The sequence below is a fragment of the Dromiciops gliroides genome, chromosome 3 (assembly GCF_019393635.1).
Source record: "Dromiciops gliroides isolate mDroGli1 chromosome 3, mDroGli1.pri, whole genome shotgun sequence".
NCBI lineage: Eukaryota > Metazoa > Chordata > Mammalia > Microbiotheria > Microbiotheriidae > Dromiciops > Dromiciops gliroides.
This window is the reverse complement of record NC_057863.1, coordinates 254378489-254400031: the sequence shown is the minus strand read 5'-3', so window position 1 is coordinate 254400031 and position 21543 is coordinate 254378489. Positions and strand designations below refer to the sequence as shown.

At 35.4% G+C, this 21543-nt stretch overlaps 1 protein-coding gene across 1 annotated transcript in view; it reads right to left on the bottom strand.

Annotated features, from left to right (window-relative positions):
• Window positions 1-21543, bottom strand: part of LOC122747427 (multidrug resistance-associated protein 1-like) — a 162481-nt gene that overhangs the window by 101892 nt on the left and 39046 nt on the right. The window contains exon 4 of the mRNA XM_043993451.1: window positions 15603-15799. Coding sequence (XP_043849386.1) covers window positions 15603-15799 — 197 coding nt within the window. The remainder of the gene's footprint in view (window positions 1-15602; window positions 15800-21543) is intronic.

Genomic DNA, 21543 nt, shown 5'->3' with positions numbered 1-21543 from the left:
AAGCCTTCCTCCTGGTTCCCAGCAGGGGTGAAAAACCCAAGTTCTGCCTCAGCACCAGCATAGACCCCTGTATTCTCCCCCTTGCCCAGGGCTCAGTCCTCTCACCAGACTGTAAGCTTAGTTCCAGATGACACTGGCACTGCAGTTGATTTAGAGGCTCTGGTAGGTCTCTTTTTTTGGTGAGGCCTTCGTAGGACTGGATCTGTGTCAGGGTGACTGTGGGATTGGGCTCAACTCCTGTCTCAGCATGGCAGCTCCCTCCTTCCAACCTTCCAAGCTGTCCTTGGTTGGAAAATGGTTTCAGCACATTCTTCTGTGGATCATGCTGCTCCAGGAATTGTCCTATGGCATTATTTGGATGCTTTCTGGAGCGATCATGTCATGGGTTTGAGAGCTCACTGCCTTTCCTGCCAGCATGTTTATTAATAAAAGGATGGTCCTTTGGCATCTCTCTCTTTTACTTTTTTTAATCTTAATGATATTTTATTTTTTCTAGTTACATGTAAAGATAATTTTCAACATTCATTTTTATAAGATTTTGAGTTCCAAATTTTTCTCCCTCCTTCCTTTCCTTTCCCCCTCTCCAAGAGGGCAACCAATATGATATAGATTATAGATGAACAATCATGTTAAACATATTTCCATTTTAGCCATGCCATGAAAGAAGAATCAGAACAGAAGGGAAAAAGCCTTAAGAAAGGAAAACAAAAGTGAAAATAGTATGTTTTGATCTGCATTTAGATTCCACAGTTCTTCTGAATGTGTAGAGCATTTTCCATCATGCACTTTTTGGAATTATCTTGGATCATTGTCTTAGAAGAACTAAGTCTATCACAGCTGATCATAGCACAAAGTTACTGCTACTGTGTACAATGTTCTCCTGGTTCTGCTCACTTCACTCAGCATCAGTTCATGTACATCTTTCTAGGCTTTTCTAAAATCTGCCTGCTCATCATTTCTTATAGCATGATAGTATTCCATTACATTCATATGCCACAACTTGTTCAGCTATTCCCTTATAGGCAACTCCTCAATTTCCAATTCTTTGCCACCACAAAAAGAGCTGCTATAAATATTTTATTTTGCATTTACGTCTTTTTCCCCTTTTTCCGTCCTCTTCTAATATATTTTTTAAAAAATTATTATGGTATTGACAAAAATCAACAAACACAAACATTTTTGCATAAAAAGAACAGGAGGAATGACTATGATACTATAAGTCTCCATAAATTATAACTTGATTTGCAGAGGTATATTTCAAATTTAATGAGGTAGTTCCAATGTGGGAAGCTTATCCTTGTGCATTTCTAAAATTCCTTTTGATTATTTTAAAAATGATTTGAGGGGCAGCTAGGTGGCGAAATGGATAGAGCACGGGGCCTGGAGTCAGGAGTACCTGAGTTCAAATCCGGCCTCAGACACTTAACACTTACTAGCTGTGTGACCCTGGGAAAGTCACTTTACCCCAACTGCCTCACTAAAATTAAAAAAAAATGATTTGATACTCTTTTCTTTATTTTCTTCTTTTCCTTTAATATCACTATTACTACCCAGCAGTTGGGAAGCTAGATGGTTCACAATAGAGTGCTAGACATGCAGTCAGGAATTAAAATCTGACCTCAGACTCTCACCAGCTATGTGACCTTGGACAAGTCATTTCACCCTGTTTGCCTTAGTTTCCTCAGCTGTAAAATGAGCTGGAGAAAGAAATGCAAACTATTCCAGTATCTTTGCCAAGAAAAACAACTAAACAAATCCCCATACCAACCTATAGATTCCAACTCTGCTCCCTCAAAAAAGAAAAAAAGCTTCCTTTGTAACAAGTAATTCTAATCATTAAAAACACATTGGCATTACCTTAAAACTGATGTCTCATTCTGAATCTTTAATCCATCATCTCCCTTGCAAGTATGATTCATTATGAGCCTTCTGGATTTCTGATTTGTCATTGATCATAGTTCTTAGTCTTTCACAGTTGTTTCCCTTTATAGTCTTAGCCAGATTTCCACATAATCCTGGGTGTTTTGGCATACTGGATTTTCCAGGTCAGTGGCAAGAGGCAGGTGCCTTTTAATAGATGGAATCTGGGGGAAGTTGTACATCAGGAGACTACCCTCCCCAAGAAAGAATTTTATCTCCCAAGTATGTATCATACTCCAGAGAGGCCTCAAGGCTGGCAAGTACCCAGAGTCTAGAAGAGACATAGAAGTAGAGAGAGTAACTTGGTTTTAGGAGTTATGGATATTCACCTCACACCTATCAGGTTGGCTAATATGGCAAAAAAGGAAAATAATAAATGTTGGAGAAGCTGTGGAAAAATTGGAATACTAATGCATTGTTGGTGGAGATGTGAACTGATCTCATCATTCTGGAGAGCAATTTGGAACTATACCCAAAAGGTTATGGGACTGTGCATACCCTTTGACCCAGTAATACCACTATGAGGTCTTTATCCCAAAGAGATCATAAAAAAGGGAAAAGGACACACATCTTCAAAAGTATGTATAGCAGCTCTCTTTGTGGTGGCAAAGAATTGAAAATCAAGGGAATGCCCATCAATTGGGTAATGGTTGAATAAGTTGTGGTATATAGATGTAATGGAATACTATTTTCCTGTAAGAAATGATGAGAGGCAGATTTCAGAAAAACCTGGAAAGCCTTAAGTGAACTAATGCTGAGTGAAGTGAGCAGAACCAAGAGAACATGGTACACAGTAACAGCAACATTGTGTGATGATCAACTGTGATAGACTTGGCTCTTCTCAGCAGTGCAATGATCCAAGACAGTTGCAAAGAACTCATGATGGAAAGTGTTCTCCATATCCAAAAAAAAGAACTGTGCATTCTGAATGCAGATTGAACCATACTGTTTCTACTTTTGTTTTCTTTTTTTGAGGGTTTCCCTTATGTTCTGATTCTTCTCACACAATAAAACTAATGCAGAAATCTGTTTAATGTGATTGTACATATATAACATATAAGATTGCTTTCTGTCTTGCAGGGGAAGGGAAGGGAGGGAGAAAAATTTGGACTTAAAAATCTTATGAAAACAAATGTTGAAAACTATCTTTACATGTAACTGGAAAATAATAAAATACTTAGATGATTTTTTAAAAAAAAAAGAGTGATGGGTATTAAGGGCAGTACCTCAGACATAGAGCAACCCCATCATAAGATATACTTCCATTCCCTAATACTTACATCATGACTTGATGTTTCTAAAAGTGAGGCACAAAAGGAATAAGGGAAGATGAAGTAAGATCTCCATATATCATAATGGAGAAATGAGACAGAGAAAGGAGTTTAAATTTTGTGCTCTATAAGCTAAATTTATGCTACCCATGATATTCAAAGAAAGTAAAGAAGGGACAGATGTAGGTATAACCTATGACTTAGGAAGTATAATCAAGAATGATGTAGAGAAGTGAAATAATGAGGAGAACAAATCAAGGGGCACTTGAAGCACGTGCAACAACAGAATGTTACTTTATAATATCACAGATTTAGAGCTGGGAGAAACCTGTCAAGTGCTGTCTAACTAAAGCATGTCATTTTATACTTGAGAAAACTAACATTAAGTGGCTTGCCAAACATTACAAAGGGAGTAGGCATAAGAATAGACTTTGAACCAAAATCATCTGACTTCAGAACCAGTGCTCTTCAGAGAAGGAAGTTTTGAACTATGTACTTTCCCAGGTAGGTAAATAAAAGGATCAAGAAAGGAGAGGGAAATCAATAAATATGTATACAGATAAACAAAAAGAGCAAGAAGTTGGCAATTTAAGTAAATTCAAAAAGAGAAGCATAAAGAGATAAAGAGAACAGATATATGGTTTATAGTAAATCACTAACATAATAGTATAAGAAATACTCAACTGAGGGACAAAGTTCTGAAAAAAGGGAAAGGGGATCAAATCAATACAAAAGAAATAGAGGGGAAAACCAAACCTAAGACTTGCAACTTAATATAATAAAATGAAAGAGAGTTGCAGATTGGATAAGAAAACAAAATCACACACACATATACATACATATACATATATACATATATGTATATTTGTGTTTATATGTGTGTATATCTCTATTTCAACCTATCATCTATCCATCTATCTATCTATCTATCTATCTATCTATCTATCTATCTATCTATCTATCTATCTATCTATCTATCTATCTACCTATATCCCAAAAGATACACAAAATGAAAACAAATAGCTAGAACAAAGTTTACCATATATTAGATGATTACCAAAAAATCAGGATTTGTAGTCAAGATATCAGATAAAGTAAAAACAAAAATATCTAATATTTAGAGGAAGAGAGGTATATGCTTAAACATACCATAGATAATGAAATGATATAAATCTTAACAACATATGCACCAAATGGCATTCATCTTAAATTCATAAAGGCAAAGTTAATTGAATTGAAAAAAGTCAGGATGTAACACAACAATTATAGCAGACTTTAATACTGTTCTCTCAAACTAGACAAATTGAACAAATAAGATATACACAAAGGAAATTATGGCAGCTGGGTGGCACAGTAGATAGAGCACCAATCCTGGAGTCAGAAAGACTTATCTTCTTAAGCTCAAATCTGGCCTCAGACATGTAGTATCTGTGTGACCCTGAGCAAGTTACTTCACTCTGTTTGCCTTTGTTTCCTTATCTATAAAATGAGTTGTAAAAGGCAATGGCAAACCACTTCAGCAAAAGATGCATACATAAAAATGGATACTTAATAATGACATCCTGAAAAATAAGTGTTTTAGTGAAAAAACTATAGAAACTAAAATTATCGAGTAGAATGATAGTTATGAGATTATATACAAAAATATCTAGAATATATGTAAAGTGGTTTTCAAAGGAAAGCTGCTATATCTGAAAACATTAACAAGATAAAGAATTAATGAATCTGAAATTTAGAAACTAGATAATCAGCAAATTAATAAACCTAAAATACAATAGAAAAGGAAAAGCTTGGAAATCAGAGAAAAAATAGGTAAGATCAGAAAAAAAGATTAGAAAAATAGTTTAAAAAATAAAAATTTAAAAAAACAATAAAGAAAAATAGTTTTAAAAAATAACCCCCAAAACTGGTACTTTTAAAAAACTAACAATGTTGATAAAATTACAAATAACCTGATATTTTTAAAAAGATAATAATAAAAGGTAGCATAGTACTAATATATAATATAATAATTATAATATAGTTGATATAATATAAGTTTGCAAAAGGGCTTTACAAATATTATTTCATTTTATCTTCCCAATAATCCTGAGAGGTTGGTGCTATTATTATCTCTGCTTTATGGATTAAAAAAACCCTGAGGTTAAGTAACTTGCTGGGGATCACATGACTAGTAAGTATCTGCGGCTAGATTTGATCACAAAGCTTCCTGAATTCAAACCCAGGGCCTGATCCACTATGCCATCTAGCTGCTTCTTTAAATGCCCTAAATATAAATATGAAGATGAAATCACCAAAAATAGAATTTTCAGAAGCTGATCTATTATTATATGCTATAAAAACAAGAATTTAAAGGAAAATTAATGCATATAAAGATATAAAATGCTCAAAATGTGGTATGATTTATTATATATTAAAAATATTGTATAATAAAATTATACAATCTAAAAAATAAAATTATATAGGTTACTATTAAGTTTAAAAAAATATGGTCCTGACAGTATTAAATGTAAATTTCATGCATAACAATATTACTTTGAGGTTTCAAATTGCATTCAGCAAATGTACAAACATGACAAAAATGGCATAGTCAGTGTTGGAGGAAGTATAGAAAGATAGGAACACATCTACAAGTGGTGGAATTATGAATTGGTCCAATCACTCTGAAAAACAATTTGGAACTAATTCTCCAAGTTACAAATGATCAAAGCCTTTGACCAAGAGATCCTACTGCACACATATACCTCAGGGCAGTCAGGGATTGAAAAAATAACACTACTTGATCATAAATATCCAAATTAAGTATAAAGAACATATGAAGAAAAATGCTATCTACATCCAGAGGAAGAAATTATAAATAGAAGTATGTAAAGAATAATAATATATAGATACATACACACATATACATACATATATACATACGGACAGACACATATACACACATACCTATTTGTGTCTAATAGTAGCCATCCCTAGTGCAGGAGTAGAGGAAGAGAAGAAAAAAGAGAAAAAAAAGAAATTTACATGATAACTTTATTATATATTTAAAAGGAACAGCAAGTGGTACATAACCTACAGTTTCACGTGCAATCATTTTTTTTATTCTACTATGTTACGGGGGAAAAATAAAAGAAAAAATTAACCTCACATATGCAAAAATATATAAAGGCACACTTTTTATAGTAGAAAAGAGTTGGAAAAAACCTGAATATCCATTAATCAGGGAATAACCAAACAAATTGGTTTGCTTAATGTAATGGAATTTATTTTACTGTAAGAAACAATGTATAACAAATCAACCAATTGGGAAAAGAGGTACAAAATCTATTTTTTTTTTCTTTTTTCAGGGAAATGGGGGTTAAATAACTTGCCTAGGATCACACAGCTAGTGTCAAGTTTCTGAGGCTGGATTTGAACTCAGGTCCTCCTGAATCCTGGGCTGGTGCTTTATCTACTGCGCTGCCTAGCTGCCCCGAGGTACAAAATCTTAAGGAAGAAAAAAATAATGCCTTGAAAACTAGAATTGGGCAAGAGAAATGAAATAACGTCATAAAACACCAAAAAACATTAACACCAGAAAAATAGAAGAATATCTGGACCAACTCATTAGAAAATATTCAGGAGAACAAATTGATGAGAGAATATAAGAATTGTTGAACTACTTGAAAGTTATGATAAAAAAAGAATCTTGATACAATACTACAAGAAATTATTAAGGAAAATTGCCCTGAAGTTCTAAAACAAGAAAGTAAAGTAGAAATAGAAAAAAAACCTACTATTCACCACCTGAAAGAGATCCCAAAAGGAGCAAATATTGCAAGCAACAAGAAAAAAATTAAATACCATGGAAATATAATCAGAATTTCACAAGATCAAGCAGCTTCTATTCTAAAAGACCATAGGTCTTAGAAGATTATATTTTAAAGAGCAAAGCAGCACTTTTATCCAAGAATAACTTACCCAGCAAAGTTAAATATAATCCTCAATAGAGAAAAGAAATGGACATTTACCAGACTGAAAGACTTCTAGGTATTTGTAATAAAAATACTAGAACTCGCTGGAAAATTCAGTATAAAAGATCCAAAAGAAATATAAGAAATATATATATGTTTACTCATATATATATATATGAAAATGTTATCAGTATTTTTAAAATTGTCATTGTTACTAAGGTTGTTTGAAAAAATGGTTGGGACTGAGTTGGGTATAGTGGGGTTATTCTATAAAACAAAATTGGGTAGGAAAAAGTAAAAGGGAGCAATTATATTATAAAAATGGGGAATGAAAGGAAGAATTATTACAGAGGAAGCAGGTAGAATGGAGGGCTGTTAATGTTGGAACCTTACTCTCATCTGGTTTGAAGAGGAAACAACATGTACATCTTGAAGGGTGTAGAAGTCTTCAATATGTAAATAGGTAAGAAAACTCAAGGGAAGAGCATCTAGGTGGTACGGTGGATAGAGCACCGGGCATGGAGTCAGGAGTCCCTGAGTTCAAATCCGACCTCAGATACTTAACACTTACTAGCTGTGTGACCCTGGGCAAGTCACTTAACCCCAATTGCCTCACTTAAAAAAAAAAAAAAAGAAAACTCTAGGGACAAGATGGAGGGGGGACTTTTAGAGGGATGCATAAATTGAGACTGGGGGTAGGTCAGGGGATGGGGGGATTTTTGGAGGGGTGGGAAGGTGGGGGGAGTAGATAAGGCAACAAGGATAGGTTGTAAAGGAGAGGCTAAGAAAGAAAACTGTAAAAATAAGATGGAGAGAAATTCACAAATAATTGTTCAGATGTGAATGCGATATTTATAGCAGCTCTCTTTGTGGTGGCAGAGAATAGAAATTATAGGGATCCATATCAATTGAGGAATGGCTATACAATTTGTGTTGTATAGTTGTGGTGGAATATTATTACTGTGCTATAAGAAGTGATGAGCTCAAGGCTTGGAAAGACTTGCACAAAATGATGAAGAGCAAAGTGAGGAGAACAAAGACAACATCGTATAAAATAACAGCAGTATTGTCTTATGAACAACTATGAGGGACTAAGTCATTTTGATTGTTATAAATAACCAAATTAAAAATAAAGGATGGGGGCAGCTAGGTGGCACAGTGGATAAAGCACAGGCCCTGGACTCAGGAGGACCTGAGTTCAAATCCAGCCTCAGACACTTGACACTTACTAGCTGAGTGAACCTGGGCAAGTCACTTAACCCTCATTGCCCCGCAAAATAAAATAAAATAAAATGAAAATTTAAAAATAAAGGACATAGGAAGAAATATGCTATCTTTACCCAGAGACAAAACTGATAAATAGAAGTATGTATGGGATAATTTTACATACAAACATATATGTATGTATACCTCTTTGTGTCTAATGGTAGCCATGTCTAGAAGAGAATGGAAGAAAAAAGGGAATAAAACCCAGAAATTTACATTATTTATATTTGGAGGGAATAGCAAGTTGTACATGATAGATTTGCAATTTCACATGCAATCATTTTTTATTGTACTTTGTCACAGAAATACTTGTTTTGTTCCCTGAGTTGAAAATAAAACAAAATGCAAAAAATAAGTTATAAGTATTTTAATCTACTTTTTATGCTAAACTTATCAATAACTATAAAGGTTGAAGATATAAATAAGGAACAAGAAATATATAAGAAACAGTGAACAATATAGTTTGTAAAAGACATAAATATTAAATTTAGCAAACTAAATTAAAAATTGCTATAAAAAAGAAACAACGTAGTTGAAAAACATAGATAAGTATGGGAAGACAAACATTAATTGATGCCAAGAAAAATGACGTACAAAATTTTAAAAGAAATAACAAACCCAATATGAAACTGATACATGTATAATTTTATTAACCAAACTTGATTCCAAAGAAAAACTGAGAAAATATATTTTAACCACTACATCAGAATTTTCTATTTCCATATTACATAGACTTCTATTAAAAAACTCTATTTGTAAAGCATTTTTACAACTTTAAAATTGGTTTTACATCTACTACATTGTTTTAACCTCACAACAATACTCTAATGTAAATAGGACAAATATAGAAACTGAGGCCCAGAGATGTTGTGATTTGCCTAAAATAAGAGTTAGGACCAGAAGGCTTAGTTCTGTCATTTTATTTTTCTAGACCATCACCTCTGATAGGAAATCTGTTCATTTATGTGTCATTATTAAATGACAATAACTGAAGCAATCTAAGACTTGGCCTGGCAGACACAATAGACAACTGTTGTCTGTATTTCTGAGTGCAGTTCTAGCCTTGCTTATGACCTGGAATGACCATACATTGTTAGACACAGTTTAGTTATAGAAACACAGTGGTAGAAGAGACTAGAGAGAAGTCTGCCCCTTCCTTTTTTTTTTTTTTTTTGTGAGGCAATTGGGGTTAAGTGACTTGCCCAAGGTCACACAGCTAGTAAGTGTTAAGTGTCTGAGGTCAGATTTGAACTCAGGTCCTCCTGACTCCAGGGTCAATGCTCTATCCACTGCGCCACTTAGCTGCCCCTGCCCCTTCCTTTTAGAGATAGTACTAGAATAGTGAAGTGACTTGCTTAAGGTCACAAAAGTGGTAAGGAACAGAGCTAGGATTTTAACCCAGATCTTCTGGCCCTAAAAATCCTGTAATCTGTCTACTCCAGTATTATAAAGCTTATCTGGATTTCACTGCTGCAAGACCAAAATAAATTTCAAAGGAAAACCTTGGGTCTATTTCTCCCTGTGAAGCAAATCACACCTGCAGTGTAAGTCTTGTCCCATTAAGGAGTTTCACTGATCTTTCTGTGCCTTTCTCCTTTTCCTTTGTCCCACTTTAGATTGATGCTTCTTTCCTTCTTGCCCGTGTTACAGGTTTTAACAGTTTATAATTTCCTTAGCAGCATGAATAGAAGAACTGATGCCTACTTCCTTAAACAGATTTCTCTCTCTCATTTCCTTGCTCAACAGCAAATGCAGCAGCTGTGATCCCTCACATCCCATGTGATTCTCTGGGTTGACTAGAGGGGGGACAAGTCTGGAACATGTGACTTTGCTTCTTAACATGAGTGTGGAAGGAGGCAGTATGAGGAACAGCTTTTCACAACTAAAACACACCGTTTATCCACATAGCTGGGATTGAGTGAGGAAATAAAAAACATAGTGCTTTAAGGGGCACTGCTACCCTTGGATGGACTTAGTCCACCCTCTCTCCCCTTGGGGACCAATCAACTTTACCTTCTCCCTGGGGCCGCTGGGGACAGGCTCATAGGAGTCCTTTCTGCTCCAGTTCCAAAGCCAGGAAAACATGATCCGTGTGTGTGAGTGTGTGTTCTTCTAAGAGGAAGGGGAAGAGGAGCTGGTGCCGATGGAAGACCCTAAACTAAGGTCTCAATAGAAAGAACTGAAGGCAGACATCCGGCAGCTCTGTTTTTTCTCCTGTCTTCCTGTCTGCCTCCTCACTCTGATCATTTGCTGAAAGCCACTCCCAGAAACTACTTTGCCTGGTAGCTTCTAGGGACTGGAGGCGGAGCTGACCTTGTCTTAAGGGATATATATGCCAGCCATTCCCAGCCTGTTACAAAGGAACTGTAGTCAGATTTGTGTCTTATGGAAGGAAGTCCCTTGGTTCTAGATACTTTAGAGGAATGCAAAAGAGTGGTGTTGAAAGTAATGATGGGAACAAAATGAGTAAAAATCATAGAGGGAAAAGGGATACAATAGGTCTTCTCTAAGGTTTGGTGTTGAGGTGCAAAGCCAATAAAATTTTGTCTTAGAAAAAATAGGCACTTATTAAGTACCTACTACTATTTACCAGATGCTACGCCAAGTGCTTTAGAAATATTATGTCATTTAATCTGCATAATAACCTCAGGAGGTAGTTACTATCATTATTTCCATTTTACAGTTGAGGAAACTGAGGTGGAAAGTACTTATGTGACTAAGTGCCCAGGGTGGCACAACTGGTAAGTGTCTGGGACTAGATTTGAACACAGATCTTCCTCATTCCAAGTCCAGCACTCTATCTGCTACACCATCTAGCTCCTCCTGTTTTAGGACAAATAAGAGAAAGATGTCCTTTGGGAAAATACCCTGAAAAAAATATGAGGCAGGAAGAGAGGGAAAGGTGGAGCAAGGAAAATGAAAAAAAAAAATTACATGAAAATCTAGGTGAAAATGCATGTCAATACAGACATGAGAATGCACTTGGAAGATTTGGATGAGAGAGTCATAGAACTTCCGTATTTAACATTTTTGGTCCCCAGAAGACCCATTCTCCTAATATTACTTATACTTTTTTTTCTTTGCTTCCTACTAGTTTCCCCAATATGTCTACATACAAAGAGAGCAACTAGGTGGCACAGTGGATAAAGCAGCAATCCAGGCTCAGACACTTGACTCTTGCTAGCTGAGTGACCCTGGGTAAGTCACTTAACCCTCATTGCCCTGCAAAAAAAAAAAATTAAAAAGAAAGGTACAGAATTAGATATCAAAAATCTAACCACTACTTGATCTGTTTCTAAAGATGATTAGGAAAAAGGAAAAGAACCTAAATGTTCTAAAACATTTATAGCAGCTCTTTATGGTGGCAAAGAACTGGAATTTGTGAAGATGCCTATCAATTAAAGAATGGGTGTACAAGTTGTATATGATTGTGATGTAATACTACTGTGCTATAAGAAATAACGAACTCGATGATCTTAGAAAAATATGGATACACTTGCATGAAATAATGAAGACTAAAATGAGCAGAACCAAGAGAACATTGTATACAGTGACAGCAGTATAATTTTCAGAACAGTTTTGAATGACTAAGTAATTTTTACTATTATAAATACTAAAATTAACTATAAAGGGCACATGAAGAAAGAGGTAATCTGCATCCAGAGAAAGAAACTGATAAATAGAAATATATATAGAGAGAGAATGATTTAATGTACATATACACATATACATATTTGTATCTAATGGTTGCCATCACTAGGGTGGGGGGAGGAAAAAATGTACATGATAATTTTATTATTTATTTAAAAGGAAAAGCAAATTGTACATAATAGATTTGCAGTTTCATGTGCAATAATTTTTAAAAGTTCTACTATGTTATAGAAAGGCTTGCTTTATTTCACAAATTAAAATTTTTTTAAATGCCTTCAGAAAAAACATCTAACCACTTAATCAGTCCTCAAACTCATTGGATTCTTATCATGGCAAGAAAAAAAATGCTGCTTTCCCAAAGAAAAAATCTTAAAGTACTGGATAAAAGCAACTAATGACACATAAATGAGTAGAACAGACTTGATGACAACATATTTAATTTTTTTCAACTTCCTGGAATGATTTATTTTTATTAGGATTCTTACTAGGGTTCAACATTTTATGAAACACTAAATCTGAAGATATGACAAATCCTTCTGCTTATTGATCACTCTGTGGAAAATGACAAAATTTATCTGAGGGAGATTAGTACCAAATTTGAAAAATACCAGATTGAACACAAAGTAAATAATTCCAATGTTCCAATGATGATTAATAGATAGAGAAAGGATTTTTTAAAAATTAGTCTTAGTTGGTTATATTTTTATAATAGGGGGCTGTCCAATGAGAGTCCACACAAGGATTCTTTCTTCCTGTGAACTTGCAGGTTATTCTCTGATGCTGTTGTTGCTGCTGCCAATCTAACACATGTAATTTCTGGGAGACAGTTTCTGGTCATGAGTGACTGAGGCATCATGAGTGACATGTGATGATGAAAAATCTTGTTGGCTGAGGATTTGGAAGGATGAATGAATAAGTATAGGCTGAGCCAGAACTAAGAGCGTATACAAAATCTTCAAGAGAATGATCACTTACTCTCTTTCCTGGGATTGAGGAAGACCTCAATTTCCCTAGCCACTCACAGTGCCTGCGTTTTTCAAATGTTTATTTTTTTCCTGTTATTGTGTGAATGAAAATCTGGATACAGAATGGACATTGCGATCTTAGAAAGGTTGAAAGAACAACAACAACAACAAAATCTTGCAACTGGAGTCAGTAGTAGATTGCTGGGAGACACAGGAGCCATATTTGGTGAGGAGTCAGTCCTGAGAGGTGAGCTACTTTACTTAGACCCAGAGTGAACCAATATGATATCTCTGAGCAAACAAGGGAGCAGGTATGTCCCAGTAAAAAGAAACGTTACAAACTCTGTGAAGGGAGAAAAGCATACCTAGAGCAAGGAAGCTGGGTTGGAGGAGGTGATGACATTTTTGTACTAACCACTTTAGAAGGATTCACTCTCCCTGGTAGAAAGTAGTCCTTTGCCCTGCTCTTTGTTTGGGGGATGTTTTTATACTTCTGTCCTTGCTATGCCTTCACAGAAAATAGCTCTTTGTATGAGTTAATTGATAGCAACTGGTTGGTTGATATCAGAGAAATGTTAACTGATTAATCAAAATTGGAAGGGACCCTATTGGTTGGGAGCTTGCAACTATTAGAAATACCAATTCCCTTAGGTTTACCTCTAAAGCTCTAAGGGAAAAATAATTAGCTTTTTTAGAGACCTAACATGTGAGTATGAATCAGAGTTGAGAAAGTGAGCAAAGAAGGGATACTACATATATGTGATAAATATTGGGCTCTTCATATTTGCAAGGAACCATTAGAGAATGCTCCACTTGGGACTCTATTTGCTGAATAGCTTAGTTTTCAGTATCCATTAGTTTTCTTTATCTTTTTATAGACTGTATTTGTACAGTTTTCTAGGGTGTTTCCGTACAAGTCAGATGAATATTCTTGTGATTACTCTTATTTATTTGAATACTTATGTATATCTGTCTGTTCCCATTATGAATATCTTAGCTAATATGAGAATCATGGATTTTTCTTTCCTAATATACTACTTCTGGGTTCATGAATGTTCATTTATTTTTTTCTTTTTGCCTTTAAATTGATTTAGATGGTTTGCCTTATTGCGAGGTACTTATGGCTCTATCAACCCTAGTAAGAACCCTAATAAAGATAAATAATTCCAGGAAGTTTTAAAAAATGAAATATGATACTATAAAATCTGCTCTGCTCATTTCTGTATCGGGTGCTTTTATCAGGTGCTTTAAGACTTTCTCTTCTTAAAGAAGCATTTTTTTCAATTCAACAATAATAAGAGAACTGATTGTAGGTGAATAGAGTAAGGTAAGGTTTGTTTGTTGGTCTGGAAACATGAGTAATCCACCCTGTGTGTTTAATTTGAGAGCTGCATACATGTTTGGAAATTACCTGTTCCTGAGATTGTTTGTTTTTCTTCCTCTTTTCCTTCTTGAACTGAGTCCGATTGTGTTAGATGAGTTTGGAATTCTGTTAGATCGATCTTTCAAGGCATGAATTAATTAGGGAAATTTCTGGTCACCTTTGACATATTCATCCAGAGAAAATATGTCTCCATTTCCTATGGTATAAGCAGTCCTTGGAGAACTTTTGGTGTGCCATATGTAGAATATGACATATAGAAATTTTGACCAAACTGGCTTGCATAGTAAGAGAATCACTGAAAAATTTCACCCAGGGCAGTTTGGCTTCTATTCTTAGAGTGAGGGAGTAACTTCTAGTGAATTTCTAGTCCCATTTTCTTACAGGAAGATTTACCACATATTGGGAAGGTCTATAGAGAATAGGTTTCCTTCTGAGATGTTTGTTTTTCTCTATTATTTCTCTTTCCTTTATTACTTTTGAACTGGGGAAAGTCACTTTGAGTACCCAAGATAGGCTCTTATTAAGTACTAAGCAAGCAGTAATATTATAATAATGTTCTTTATTGAATCTGTGTAACTCTGTTTTTGTTCAGTCATTTTTCAGTCATGTCTGACTCTTCATGACCCCAATTGGGGTTTTCTTGGCAGAGATACTGGAGTGGTTTGCATTTCCTTTTCTAGCTCATTTTACAGAAGAGGAACTGAGGCAAACAGGGTTAAGTAATTTGTCCAAGATAACACAGCTAGTTTTGAGTCTAGATTTGAACTCGTGAAGATGTCTTCCTGATTCCATGCCCAGTGTCCTATCCACTGAGTCTCTTGGCTGCCTCTATAATTCTATACTTTGGGACGATTGAGATTTCTGCCTTCACACATAGGATTGTATAAGATCTGTACTAGGTTGACTATTTTCAGATTGTTTGTATATGGCACTAGGAAAGCAACTGAAAGAGCAATGTTTAAGTCTTCTTAGTACCCCCAGAGAACTATTTTTATTGAGGATATGGACATTGAGTTCAAAAAGTACCCAGCAGTTTGCTGAGAACAGCACTATTTTTTACAGGGGAAAATTGAAATATAGGAGAATGGCTAATGCTATCCCAGTCTATAGAGCATGAACATTCTCTTCTTGGTAGGTTATATAGAACATGTGCAATATTACCTGCTCGGTTTTAATTGAATAGAAGCAGTACTTCCTGGCCCTCTGGGTTCTTTTCTTCCTTTGTAGTGTGCCTGCCAAGTTCCCTTGTGGGCATGGCATAACCAACAGATGAGTCAATCCTTTGTTCAATTTTCTCAGCTGTCTGGTCAGTTCCTGGCTGGTCTGGGTCAATAATGTCTCTCCTCAGGGTTAGTTCCTCACCAGATTCAATTACTGCTACAACTGGTTCTAGAGGTTTTCTGGGGCTTACTCTAATTGTTAAGGGGGCCTTTCATCTCTCTTCCACCCTTTTGAAGATCAAAACATTGTAGCCTGGTTCATTCCATCTCTGAATACCCATTCACCTAAGATCAGGGAAGAATAAACAAAAAGTGACAAACAAAACTGAGATAATAAAGGCCTATTGTCCTTTCGTGACCCAGGGTGCCCAGTAAGGGCATCTTCAATGATGAGATCATCTACTTGAACCTTTTGTATTCATACTCCATTCTAGCTCAATTTCTACTGAGCATCCTTCCCAACCTGAGGACTTTTCATCATCACTGTTACTCATGTGCTACAAAGATATCAGTAGACACTGAAGGTCAAATCTTAGTGACCAGACCTTAGTGACAAGGAGTGGTAACTTGGACACAATGGTATAATGCTAAACAGATATCAGGAGTTTGGGTAAGTGAGGGAGCCAGGTCTCCTTGGTGATTCATTCAGGAGATCATTATGATGCACAGGCAATCACAGATATAATACTTGGCAATAATTGGCTTCTTGTATTACAATAGGTTGCTTTGAAGATTTAGTTTTCAATCAGTAAAAGGAAGGTGACATATGGTGGTCACCCTGAAACATATCTTCTATTTGAGACATTGTAATTTGGTTTTATAATTTTGCCAAAGGTTAGAGATCCTCAATACGGTTTGATTTTATTGATTAACTGAAAACTTTCAATGCAGCTTTTGTGTCCAAAATAATTATTAAGAAATTGTCCCTAGATATTGATTCAGATAAAAGTTTTTATTTTACAGTACTTTCTAGAAGTCTATGTAAATTTAGGAATTGTACTAAAATTTTATACTCCTTATCCATCTCTATCCTCTGGACAGGTAGAGCATATGAGTGGAGAGATTCAGATTTTGATTGGAAATTTATGTCAAGACTCATTTGAAATGGCCTGATATACTTCCTTTAACTCTGTTTCATTTGAGAACTAGGCCCAGGGGAGATTGTTACATTGCTCCTTATAAGAAGTTACTTTAAGAATAAGACCATTTGTGCATGTATATACCTATATGTTGGGGTTTGATTTCTTAATAATATATGAGAGAATTACAGAGTAGACTAAAAGACTTACAAGTTATTAGAACATTATTTCATTCTGATCCTATTGAATTTTTTCTTACATGATTTTGGATCTGGTGATGTGGCATATATTTGAGTGTCATTCTTAGACTTGGTGTGTCCTTGAAACTCTTATGACATGAGTGGGAAAAGTGGAAGTTTGTTATTAGAGCATCTAAATTGCTGCACTGGGCTATGAGAGAGATCTTGCTGTTTTAATCTGAACTTACTGGTATCCTTGGTACTTATGATTCTTATTTGACAAGGTTAATATATGACTTTCCTGCTAAAAGCTCTTATTTTACTGACTTTTTAAAAGTCTAAGTAAATTTGGGAAATTACATGATTTTTGATTTGGTGATTTGGTATACATGAGAAATTTTTAAGTTCTAGTTCAATGGAAAATTTATGGATTCATTCTGTGCTATGGCTGTACCTTTTTCAGTTGTTTTAAATTTCTTTCTGTTTCTGGTAGATTTCCTCCTGTTCTGATGTTGAAGTTGTTTATATTCCAGGTTGCTTATGACACAAATATTGAAGTGTAAGAATAGGATTTGAACTTCTCCTTTTTCATTATGTTAATGAATGTGAAATATTTCTCTGTATTGGTATTATTTGATTAAACTATAACTGATAAGATGAAATTTAACATTGGTATGAAAGTTCTGAAACTTGAGGGAGAATTGTGCAAGAAAAAAAAATTGTTTGGTTTGCAACTTTTGTGAGAAACCATTTTTAAATGTTGGAGAATTCCACTTTAAATCCTGAGAACTTATACAGCACATTTTGGTTTAGACAGCAGGTTAATATTTTATTTATGGCTTTTCCTATTAGTCTTAGTTCATTTGATATTTCTGTGTTGATAGGGAATCTTTCATTGTCACACTTCCTGGAGAAATTGTCCCAGTTCCAGATAATATGGTATTCATTAAGTTTGTCGAACTCATCACTTATGTAATAGCGAGAAGAAAGCTTTAGGAACATCAGATTATTGAATAAGAAATCAGAAACCTATTGTAATCCCAGGACAACTCAGTTGGTTATTCTGAAAATGTATTTAAAAGGTTTATATGATTGTTCTGATGAGAACATATTCAATAGAATTACTTTCAAGTATTTCTGTGCTCAAGAGATATTTGTAAAATATGGTCTGTTCACTGTGAGTCTGTTTTAATTGGTAAATTGTTGATGGATGAAAATTATGCATTAATTAATATGTTACTAATTATTATTATGTAACTGGCTAATTATAATTATTTTTATGGTAATATTTAGAAATTGTTGCATATTATTCATAGAGATTTTCATTCTTTTAAGATTGTGTTTTAAGCCAGTTTGAATTTCATTGTCTTTTATTCTTCCATGTGTATTTTGTTCTATTTAACCAATGCAAGATAGTTTTGATTTCACAATACGATATTAAGTCTGGATCAAATTATATAAAGTATTTCCTTGGTAAGGTAAATTGATTTCCATGACAAGTGTAAATTAATTCTAGAAGTATTATAATAAGGGATTCATGGGCAGCTTACATAGATTCTCAAGGTGATGTGATTTTACTTATTAATGAATTAATGGAAGTTATATATTTGTAGTTATTATTTGGAATTATTTCATATTGCATATTATATTCTGAGTGTAAAAAATTAATTCACATTTTCTACTAACAGCATTATCCTCCATTTTCAAATCTGTATGAGACCCGGATTAGGGGAATTTACCATTTTAAGACATTAATTGCCTTTATTCTGAGTTATCAGATCTGAGCAGCCAAGGTGTCAACTATCCACAGGGAGACAAGAGCAGGTACCAAACTGTCACAGGGAGGAAGGGACACACGAAGTACATATACTGTACTGCTTTGGGAAAGGCCAAGAGAATGGCCATTGGCAAGAGCTGAGTCTGGAATTTTTGGTTTAATTCCCCCACACGTACATGGCACTGGATGGCTGACTATGCCATCTCCTACCCTGGCTTCAATTCCCCCCCTCCTATATGCCTGATGTCATGGACATCTCAATCCCATGCATCTGATTAAGCCTGACTCAGTTTCCCCTCCACATATTACACTGGCTTCCATGAGGCTTAGCAACTTTTGTTCTTTTATGGTAACCCCCATAATCATCTCAGATGTCATGATGGATGCAATGTTGAATTTGGCCTTGGCATCTGTTACCAGTTATATCAGATTATTTAATTTCTCATAATGGCCTGAGGATAATTAGGCAGATGATGCAAAAAGTGATAAAACAAAGATGAAAATTCTATTCTTAATTGTCTTGTATTAAAGAAGGGTATATGAGATTAAAATTGGATATTAGATCATAAATCTCCCCTACTTAACCTTTCCCTTAATTTATCTCCCAGACTAGTAAATGGAAGAAGCTTCTGGTTTTCTAGATAGAACCTTTATTGTATGGTAGTCACAAGGTGATGTTGATTAGAAGGATAGGAAAATAGAAATACAATACAAATCGTCTTAAGTCTAGGCTTAGTCTATATTCTGTATAAAACTCACCAAAACCGAAGGCCACTTTTGGGGAGAGAGACCAAGTCAAGCGCGTGCTGTTAACCGAGAGCCGGGCCAAGTCAAACTCCAGTCCGCGTCTGTCTGTACAGCGCAGCCAGGAGACCAGCGGAGCAGAAAAAAGCCCCACTTCCGTTCTCTCCTTGCCTTTTCAGCTCGCACCCCGGAAGTCGAGTGCATAGCAGGCAGTCTGACATGCGCAGCAGGCGCACTGGCGTGCGTAGCTCATGCCATTGGTCTCCTCCCAGAAAGGGTGGTCCTTAAAAAAAAACTGGCGTCTTTCAGTTATCCTAACCAACTGTTAAAAAAACTTTCATATTTTTTTACCACATTTCCCCCCTTTGCTTCCTCAAGAAACGGAATGTTTCCTTGATGGAACAGTAAAAAGAATATAATAACTATTGCTAACTAATAATATGTGAACAACAATATAGAAAAGGAAGAGAGGAAAGTTTTGTCCAGAGGGGTGATTTGCTATTTGCACAGATTACATAAAGGCTTGACAAACAACATTCAGACAAGCAGTAAGCAATTGCTGGATAGAAATACCTTTAGTTCTAATACTAGTAATACAGAGTTACACAGTATTATAATCGTAACACTCAGTTGTAGATATATTAAGTGCTCTCTAAATGGCAAGGGGTAAAAGGGTGGTCCTTAAAGAAAAACTGGCGTCTTTCAGTTATCCTAACCGACTGTTAAAAAAAACTTTCATATTTTTTTACCACAGGTATATGGGTATAACTTATGGACTCCTTTGAGTGTGGCTTAGGAAAGTTTTTATGCGTTTTAAAACTGAATCAGGGGGCAGCTACATGGCACAATGGATAAAGCACCAGCCCTGGATTCAGGAGTACTTGAGTTCAAATCTAGCCTCAGACACTTGACACTTAGTAGCTGTGTGACACTGGGCAAGTCACTTAACCCCCATTGCCCCGCAAACAAACAAACAAAAAAACTCCAAAAAACTGAATCAGAAGCATCTTGAGTTTGTTTCAAGAAAAGTAGAGGAGAGTAACTTATAAAATGTTTTGTTAAGTTTTATTATGCAGCATGGAGATAACACCTGTTTGTAGAGTATACAAACCTGGTTTATTTATTTGACATGTACTGTTTTGAAATTAACTGTTTACAATTGAAGTTGACTTTTATGTAAGTTCATTTGTGATCATTTTTTATGGAAGTATTCTGTAACCTAAGTTTTATGTAATGTAAAGAATTAATTGTTATTTGAGGTTTTTATGCCTTGGCGTGCACTGGCCTGGGGCTCCACAAACGGTGCTCCACCCACTGGTTGTAGCCATTGCCATGATGCTGGCACTGCATATCATCACCACTTGCCCACACCTACATGGGCCTGACAAAATTATAATGATTGGAAGCCTAGTGAGGGCAGTCATGTGACTGTCAGAGCGGCTATCCCATTGGTTGGGGCTGTGTGGGGTTTTTCTGGGATTGGAGGAGGAGAATTGGGCATTCTAGCTAGACGCTGGAATGACAGGAGTTTTGCTGCATATTCTCAGCTGATTCCTGGGCCGTGGTATCTTTACAGGTTGGATAATTTCCCTTTCCCCATTTTATTTCCTTTCCCTTGATCCTACTGATCCTGTTTGTGTTGTTTTTTTTTTTTTAAGTTCGTTCTTGTTAAAATAAATCCTGTTCTGTTTTGAGGGAGGCTGCCGGTCTCCTTCCTTGCCCCAATATTGCAGCGAGCCACTTAGCTAACTCTCCCCAATTAAAAATTGGTCCCCACAGTAAGGATTATGTCTTAAACAATTGAGTAAGAACTTTTGAAGAATGGTTGGTCAAATTGATATGTAATTTGGAGAGAACTGTGCCCTGCTTTCTGAGATAGCCTGCAGGTATCAAGGTAACATAATCCTTGGGCCTGTTAATAATGTTTGTTAGAGATAGAATTGGATAAAGCTGTAAACAATATGGGAGGGGCACTCATGTTATAACCTGAAAAATAATAAAACAATCAATATAACAAAATTAAAGTCTTTAATCAGGGCAGAGGAGTTGCAACTAGTGATACCACCATAACAAGTGCTAGGAGTACCCAAAGAATGGAGTTGGGAATAGGGTTTATACAGGTACTATAAGGAAA